Below are 9,075 nucleotides of genomic sequence, written 5' to 3'. Positions count from 1 at the left end.
ATATGTATGTATATTATATTAAACACTGAGCAGGCATTATCCATATTGGTTTCAAGCCTCTGCAATGAGTTTTGTACTTTAAATATTGCCCAGTAGACTCTGGCTTCCCCTAACCCTGCCTTTTGGGGAAGAGGTGGCTGACTTGGAGTTTTCCCTACAGCTTTTGCTTCAAAGCAAGGTTCTGCCCCTTCATGTCACCTCTCGCGAGACAGAATGATTTGGTTGAGATGACATTCCATTTTAACTCTTTCCTATTTGGGGTAGGTTCAACTCTTTCTTAGGAACATTAAACAGCAAGTTGCCATATTTTCAGAATAGAGCTTTTGCATTTAATAAGGAATAGAGACTTCGAAAGGGTTACATGTTCATTTATTGCAGTAATTTGAAGTATATGCTTTTGAAGACGCTTACAGATTTTGGTGTGATTCAGTTGAGAAGGAACAGTTACTGGCCATGGTTTATTGTCAGCTCCCCTCCCCGACCCCAAATGGCGAAAAGATAATTAAATTTTAAGGTATGGAGCATGTTACAAGGGACTTCAGACCTATAGAGGGCAATTTGGCTGAAACACTCGGGAAACCTAGAAAGTGTCAGAAGATACGATTATGTTTTTGCTTTTCTATGCCTGGCTTACTATGCCATGTACAAGACAACTCCTACCCTCTGACTCCTACCCCCACCATCTTATTTTAAGTGTATTATGACACTAATTAAAGCTGTAGCTTCTGTTTTGGCCCTAGAAGGCATTTGGTCTCTTCCTGTGACTTTAAAAGTTCCAGACCTTTGTCCTGGAAGTGGGGACAGCCTGTAGTGGGGAAAAGGCTGCTGCAAACTATTGGCCCATTAATTTCATAGAATGGACCTCTGAAAAGGAGGGTTTGGTCACAGGTGCAAATGAGGAGTAGTTTTGTTCCTTGTTTGCTTTTATGATCAGTTGTAGTTTGTCTGAGGATGCTTCATTTTAGTATCCTTGCAAATGAGAATATCCTACCTGTGGAGCCGGAAGTCAGAATTGATGATAGATGATGATAGATTTGGATACCCAGCTAAATGTTTTAACAAGGTAGGGAGAGGAAAGATAAGGGGAGAGAAGAGAAGGGAAGAGGTGTATGGTGGTGAGCTGGGAAGGGCATTAGCAGTTATTTCAGTTGTGCCTGGTTTATCTGTGATTACCAGTACCATGGATGCCTGCTCTGGGAGTAACACAAGACCATTCTTACTAGGAAGTTGAACATTTCAAGATTTTCTTCTTTTTATCTTTTTGAAACCTAGATGAAGATCCAGTTTCAGACATGAGACTCGTTGGGTGATCATTTCATTGAGATCAACCTGAATGACCAGGTGTAAAGTGCAAGAGTAGTATGCTATGACTGAGGTATGTCTAATGTAACGGATGACTCCAGATGTTGGGAGACCACGGAAAAGTATGTAATTTGTTGAGTACTATACTAGGTTCATTACATATATTTCCTTTTGACTTCCTGATAATCCTATCAGGTAGATATTTTACAACTTAGCAAAGAAGCTGAAGCTCAGAGAGGTTAAGTACCTACTTAAGATAACACAGAAAGCTGATCACCAACTCTAATCACTGTCTCCATCCTGCTGTGTGCCAGGCAATGCTTTATGTTCTTTCTGTATTAACTCTCCTAATCTTTAACTTGTGAGCTGAGTACTTTTATTATCCTCATTTTATGATGAGGAAATTGAAGCACACAGAGATTAGTACTGTAGTCTCCTGGCTGTGTGGCAGAATCCATGATTTGAACCCAGGCAGTCTGGCTACAGAGCTCTACAGGTTGAGTATCCCTTATCTGCAATGCTTGGAACTATGTTTTGGACTTTTGGCTTAAAAAAAAAATTGGAATATTTGTATATACATGAGTTATCTTGTTTAGAGTTGGGTAACTCTAAACACAAAATTCATTTATTGTTTCATGTACGCCTTATACACATAGCCTGAAGCTAATTTTATATGTTTTTAATAGTTTTATGCATGAAACCAAGTTTTGACTGTGACCTGTTACATAAGGTCAAGTGTGGAATTTTCTACTTGTGGCATCAAGTTGGTGCTCAAAAAGTGGATTTTGGAGCATTTTGGATTTCAAATATTCATATTAGGAATGTTCAACCCGTACCAGCTTTCTTTTGATTAGCATTTCCTTTACTTTACTGTTTTTGTTATTTAACAAAATCTTTTTATTGTAAAATGAAATTTTTATTATAAATCACGTACCAAATGTATAGCTTAATAAATTATTACAAGACCATACCATTCAGCTATGCCAGATCCCCTCTGTTACCCTATCCCAGTCAAAACTCCTGTGTTCCCATTTAGTCGCCATTCTTCTGGGTTTTATAGTTTTGTAGTAATCACTTCTCTGTTTTTTGTGGTTTTTTTTTTGAGATGGAGTCTCACTCTGTTGTCCAGGTTGGAGTGCAGTGGCGCAATCTCAGCTCTCTGCAACCTCCATCTTCTGGGTTCAAGTGATTCTCCTGCCTCAGCCTCCTAAGTCGCTGGGATTACAGGCACACACCACGAGGACCGGCTATTTTTTCGTGTGTGTATTTTTAGTAGAAACGGGGTATCACTATGTTGGCCAAGCTGCACCGTGAGCCTGGCCTCCTAGTTTTTGATCGCTTCCTTGTTATACAATATATTGAACAATTCCTATCGCAGATATGAAATCAGCCATTTCTTTAAAATGCCCTGGTTTTTTTTAGAGGGAAATGATATTTCAGTTACAGTGTGAATGCTAAAGATCCTGAGTTAGTCACTGTTTCAGGTGTTTCAGTAGACAGAGCTAGGATACCTATATATATCTATAGACATACATGTTAAAAGATACCTAATGTGTTCTGCTGCCAGTCTTCAGATTGAGACTACAGAGCTTTTACTTAACAACTTCTTTATCACAACTGTAACTCCTTTTTTCCATACTGAGAATCATGATTCTCAAGAATATAGGAGATAATAGAATATTCTATATTTACTCATTATTCTGTATTATACATATGACCACATCAGAACTATATTTCTAAAATCACCATCAGTATGATTACTGAAAACATTAAACCTTTTTTTTTGCTTATGTTCTTCCCATTTTTTCTTCTCTAACAGTTGTGCTCCATCTGCATTGTCAGAGTATATAGCCATTTCATGTTCTGCTTTTTCCCTCTTAGCCTATTAGTTCTATTCATAATTTAATGTTTACCACCAGTGTTTATGCTGAGGTCTCTGTAGGCATTTTGGCTACCTGACGCTAATACATTGTTTAGATTCCTCAGGAAGGAATATTGTCTGAGTTCTTATATACTGATAAAAGTTTGTTCTTTTTATACTTGAAAGTCAATTTTGCAGATATAAAGTCTTTGGCTCACACTTCTTTTCCTTGAATTTCTTAAATATATTACTCATTTTTCTTCTGGAATAAAGTATTGGTATCAAAGTCAGATTATTATCTAATTTTTCTTCTTCTTGTAAGTCATGTGGGTTTTTTTTTTGTAGATGACCAAATAATTTATTTATTTTTTTTCTTTTTGAGATACAGTCTTACTCTATCACCCTGGCTGTAGTGCAGTAGTATGAACTTGGCTCACTGCAGCCTCCACCTCCTGGGTTCAAGCAGTCCTCCCACCTCAGCCTCCTGAGTAGCTAGGACTACAGATGTATGCTGCCACACCCAGCTAATTTTTTTTTTGTTTTGTTTTTTTTTGAGAGACAGAGTTTTGCCATGTTGCCCAGGCTGGTCATGAACCCAGGCTCAAGTGATCCACCTGCCTCAGCCTCCCGAAGTGCTGGGATTACAGGCATGAGCCACTACGCCTAGCCAAATTTTTTCTTTTTCATTGAAGTCTGGTAATATTATTAGAATGTATCACCGTGTCGGTTGTTTTCAGTCAGTATTCTCAGGTACTTGATATTTTCTTTACATTTGTAGTTTCAAATCTTTTTTTAAATTTCAGGAAAACTTTATTTTTAAGACAGCTTTATTGAGATATATTTAATATACAACAAGCTGCACATATGTAGTATAAAATATGTTTTGACATACATATACACCTATGAAACCATCACCCCAATCAGGATTATCAATATATCCATCATCCCTCCAAACTCCCTTGTTCTCGTTAGTAGTCTCTGTGTCTAGCCTCCAATTCTCTCAGCAACCACTGATCTGCTTTCTATCACTACAAGTTGGTTTTCATTTTCTAGAGTTTTATATAAATGGAATGTTGTAGTATGCACTATTTTATGGCTGGCTTTCAGCATAATTTTTTTGACGTTTATCCATATTGCACATATTCTTTTTTATTGCTGAGGGGTATTACATCCAATGAGTATACCACAGTTTGTCTGTTCCCCTGCTGCTGGACATTTGAGTTGTTTCCAGTTTCTGGCTATTATAGATAAAGCTCTTATGAACATTTGTGTACAGTCTTTGCATGGACATAATGCTTTCATTTCTCTTGGGTGAATTCTAGGAATTGCATGGCTGGGTCTTATGGTAAGTGCTTAACCTTTTAAGAAATAGCCAAAGTGATTTACAAAGTGGTTGTACTAGTTTAAATTCCCATGAGCAGTATATGAGAGTTCTAGTTCCCTCACATCCTCGAAAACACTTGGTATAGTCATTCTTAGCCATTCTAATAGGTGTAGTGGTGTCACATCGTGTGTTTTAATGTGCATTTCCCTCCTGACAATGTTTAGCATCTTTTTGTGTGCCTACTTGCCATCTGTATGTCTTCTTTTGTGAAATGTCTATTGAAATTTTTTGACCATTTTTAAGTTCTGTTGTTTACTTTTTGTTGATGTTAACTTCCTTACTGAGTTTTGAGAGTTCCTTATATGTTCTGGATATGAACCTTTTCTGATTCCTGATTATTTTCTCTGAGTATGTGGTTTCTTTTTTCATTCTCAGAATGGTACCTTTTAAAGAGCAGACATTATTTTTACGAAGCCCCATTTGTTCTTGAATTGTATCATGCTTTTGGTGTCATATCATAGACATGTTTGCCTAACTCAAGGTCATACAGTTTTTCTGTGTTTTTCTAGATATGTTGTGATTTTAAGTTTTAGATTTATGTCATTCATTTTAATTTTTGGTATATGGTGTGAGATATGGCTGAAAGTCCTTTTTCTTTCTTTCTTTCTTTTTTTTTGTATATGGCCATCCCATTGTTCTAGCATCATTTATTGAAAAAAAAACAAACTGATTTTTTCTGCTAAATTACCTTCATATCTTTGGTGAAAATTAGTTGTCCATATATGTATGAGTCTGTTTCCGGACTCTATTTTGTTTCATTAATCTGTTTGTCTACCTTGATATCAATGCTACATTGTCTTGATTACTGTAGCTTTATAAACCTTGAAATGATGTAGTATTAGTCCTTCAACTTTGTTCTTCTTTTTCATTCATTCATTTATTAATTTAGAGATAGGGTCTTACTTTGTCACCTAACCTAGTGTGCAGTGGCACAATCATAGCTCGCTGATTAAACTCCTGGGTTCAACTTGTCTTCCCACCTCAGCCACGTAAGTAGCTAGGACTACAGGTTCATGCCACGATGCCTGGCTAATCTTTACTTTTTTGTAGAGATGGGGTCTTGCTGTATTTCCCAATCTGGTCTTGAACTCCTGGACCTCAAACCATCCTCCTGCCTCAGCCTCCCAAAGTGCTGGGATTACAGGTGTGAACCACCATGGACAGCCTGTTCTTTTTCAAAGTTATTTTGGCTATCATAAGTCTTTTGCAGCTCTGTATGAATTTTAAAATCAGGAAAGTTTCCTGAATTATAGTTTTTTAAAATTGGTTCTGTTGTTTTAGTTTTCTTTTTCAATTACCACTATCATGTGTATGTTTGAGCTTCTTTGCCTATCTTTGTCATTTTCATATTTCTTCTTCATTTCTTTTTAATTTTTAAAATTGTTTTCCTTTTAATCTCTTTCTCTTAAGGCATTGTCTAGTCTTTACTCATTCATTTTCCTTCTTTAATCTTCATTTCAGAAATAGTTTTTAAAAGTTACTAATGTCTAGATTCTATCAACTCATTTCCAAGTTTTTCTTATTTCTAATTATGTTGTTCATGTATTACAGAGTTTTCCATGTATTTTAGTTTGTTTTAATACAGAGGTTATAGTTACTATCTTTTTTGTGAGCATGTCTTTCTAGTACATTTTTCTTGTCTATAGAGGTATTAGTCTCTTTTTTAATATGAACTTTTACAATTTAAAAATTTTTTAATTTCATGGGTGCATAGATGTGTACATTTATGGGTTACATGGGATATTTTGATACAGGCATATAATATATAGTAATCATATCAGGGTAAATGAGGTATCCACCATCTTAAGCATTTATCCTTTGTGTTATAAACAATCCAATTACTGTCTTTTAGTCACTTAAAAGTGTGCAATTATATTATTATTGAATATAGTCAACCCGTTGTACTAGCAAATACTAGATCTTATTCTATTTTTTTGTACCCATTGACCATCCACTCTTCCTCTCAGCCCACCTGTTACTCTTCCCAGCCTTTGTAACCATTCTTCTAGTCTCTGTCTCCGTGAGTTCAATTGTTTGGATTTTTGGATCCCACAAATAAATGAGAACATGCGATGTTTGTCTTTCTGTGCCTGGCTTATTTCACTTAACATAATGACTTCCAGTTACATCCATGTTGTTGCAAATGACAGGATCTCATTCTTTTTTTATGGCTGAGTAGTACTCTATTATGTATATGTACCAGATTTTTTTTTTTTTTTTTTTTGAGACGGAGTCTCACTCTCACCCAGGCTGGAGTGCAGTGGCTGGATCTTAGCTCACTGCAAGCTCTGCCTCCCGGGTTTACGCCATTCTCCTGCCTCAGCCTCCCCAGTGGCTGGGACTACAGGCACCGGCCACCTCGCCTGGCTAGTTTTTTGTATTTTTTTAGTAGAGACGGGGTTTCACCGTGCTAGCCAGGATGATCTGGATCTCCTGACCTCGTGATCCGCCCGTCTTGGCCTCCCAAAGTGCTGGGATTACAGCCTTGAGCCACCGCACCCGGCCAGATTTTCTTTATCCATTTGTCTGTCGAGGGACACTTGGGTTGCTTCCAAATCTTGGCTGTTGTGAATAATGTTGCAGTAAACATGAGAGTGCAGATATCTCTTTAATATGCTGATTTCCTACCAAAAATATAAAAAATTGGCCGGGTGTGGTGGCATGTGCCTGTAATCTCAGCTACTCAGGAGGCTGAGGCAAGAGAATCGCTTGAACCCAGGAGGCGGAGGTTGCATTGTGCCGAGATTGTGCCACTGCACTCCAGCCTGGGCGACAGAGTGAGACTCAAAAAAAAAAAAAAAAAAAGTTGTCTGAGATCCTTATACATCCTGGTTATTAACACTCGTCAGAAGGGTAGTTTACAAATATTTTCTCCCATTCTGAGGGCCGTCTCTTCACTCTGTTGTTTCCTTTGCTGTGCAGAAGCTTTTTAACTCAATGTGATCCCACTTGTCTATTTTTGCTTTGGTTGCCTGTGCTTGTGGTCTATCATTCAAGAAATCTTTGCCCAATCCAATGTCCTGGAGAGTTTCCTCCATTTTTTTGTAGTACTTTCATAGTTTGAGGGCTTAGATTTAAGTCTTGATTCATTTTTATTTGATTTTTGTATATGGTGAGAGATGGGGGTCTAGTTCCATTCTTCTGCATATCGATACCCAGTTTCCCAGCACCATTCATTGAAGAGACTTTCCTTTCCCCAGTGTATGTTCTTGGCACCTTTGTCAGTAATGAGTTCACTGTCAGTATGTGGATTTGTTTCTGGGTTTTCTGTTCTGTTCCATTGGTCTATATGTCTGTTTTTGTGGCAGTAGTATGCTGTTTTGGTTAATGTAACTCTGTAATATAATTTGAAATCAGTTAATGTGATTCCTCCAGTTTTATTCTTTTTGCTCAGGATAGCTTTGGCTATTCTGGGTCTTTTGTGGTTCCATATAAATGTTAGGATTATTTTGTCTATTTCTGTGAAGAATGTTATTGGTATTTTGCTAGGCATTTGCATTGAATCAGTAGATTGCTTTGAGTAGTATAGATATTTTAACAATATTGATTGTTTCAATCTATGAACATGGAATATCTTTTCATTTTTTGTGGCTTCTTCAACTTCTGTCGTCAGTATTTTATAATTTTCATTGTAGAGATGTTTTACTTCATTGGTTCAATTAATTCCTAGGTGTTTAATTTTCTTTGTGGCTATTGTAAATGGGATTACTGTTTTGATTTCTTTTTCAGATTGTCATTGTTATTTTATAGAAATGCTACTGATTTTTGTAAGCTGATTTTGTATCTTGCAGCTTTACTGAATTTATCAGTTCAAATAGCTTTTTGGTGGAGTCTTCAGGTTTTTCAAAATATAAGATCATACCGCCTGCAGACAAGGGTAATTTGACTTATTTCAAATTTTGATGCCCTTTTTTTCCTTTCTCTTGTCTAACTGCTAGCTAGAACAATTCCAGTCCTTTTTCATCTCTAGCTAGAGCAATTCCAGTCCTAGCTAGAGCAATTCCAGTCCTTTTTCATCTCTGATTTTGTTTGAATCTTTTTTCCTTCATTAGTCTGGCTAAAGGTTTGTCAATTTTTTATCCTTATTCTGTTCCAGATCTTAGAGGAAAGGCTCTCAGTTTTTCCTGATTCAGTATGATACTGCCTGTGGGTTTGTCATATATGGCTTTTATTATGTGGAGGTATGTTCCTTTTATACTCAGTTTTCTTAAGTTTTTTTTTTTTTTTTTAAATCATGAAGGGATGTTGAATTTTATCGAGTGCTTTTTCAGCATCAATTGAAATGATCATATGGTTTTTGTCTTTCATTCTGTTGATATGCTGTATTACATTGATTGATTTGCATATGTTGAATCATCCTTGCAATCCCTGGGATAAATCCCACTTAGTCATGGTGAATGATCTTTTTAATGCGTTGTTGAATTTGGTTTGCTAGTATTTTGTTGAGGATTTTTGCATCAATATTAATCAGGGATATTGGCCTGTAGGTTTTTTTTTTTCCTCTCTCTCTCTCTTTTTTTTTTTTTTT

At 36.6% G+C, this 9,075-nt stretch overlaps 1 protein-coding gene across 4 annotated transcripts in view; it reads left to right on the top strand.

Annotated features, from left to right (window-relative positions):
• The window catches only part of LOC105552760 (centrosomal protein of 70 kDa-like), a 39,364-nt gene that overhangs the window by 1,324 nt on the left and 28,965 nt on the right, over positions 1–9,075 (top strand). For 3 of the 4 annotated variants that reach the window (XM_011998517.1, XM_011998518.1, XM_011998520.1), the window contains exon 2: positions 1,273–1,375. Coding sequence is in view for 1 of the 4 variants with exons in the window: in XM_011998520.1 (XP_011853910.1) it covers positions 1,367–1,375 (9 nt within the window). In the remaining 3 variants the exon portion in view is untranslated. Of the gene's footprint in view, positions 1–1,272; positions 1,380–9,075 lie in introns of all 4 variants that reach the window. The other variant, XM_011998519.1, reaches the window with a different exon arrangement.

This window comes from Mandrillus leucophaeus, unplaced genomic scaffold (assembly GCF_000951045.1).
Source record: "Mandrillus leucophaeus isolate KB7577 unplaced genomic scaffold, Mleu.le_1.0 Scaffold573, whole genome shotgun sequence".
Classification (NCBI taxonomy): Eukaryota; Metazoa; Chordata; class Mammalia; order Primates; family Cercopithecidae; genus Mandrillus; species Mandrillus leucophaeus.
Note: the sequence above shows the minus strand (reverse complement) of the source record. Positions and strands in the feature narration are given on the sequence as shown.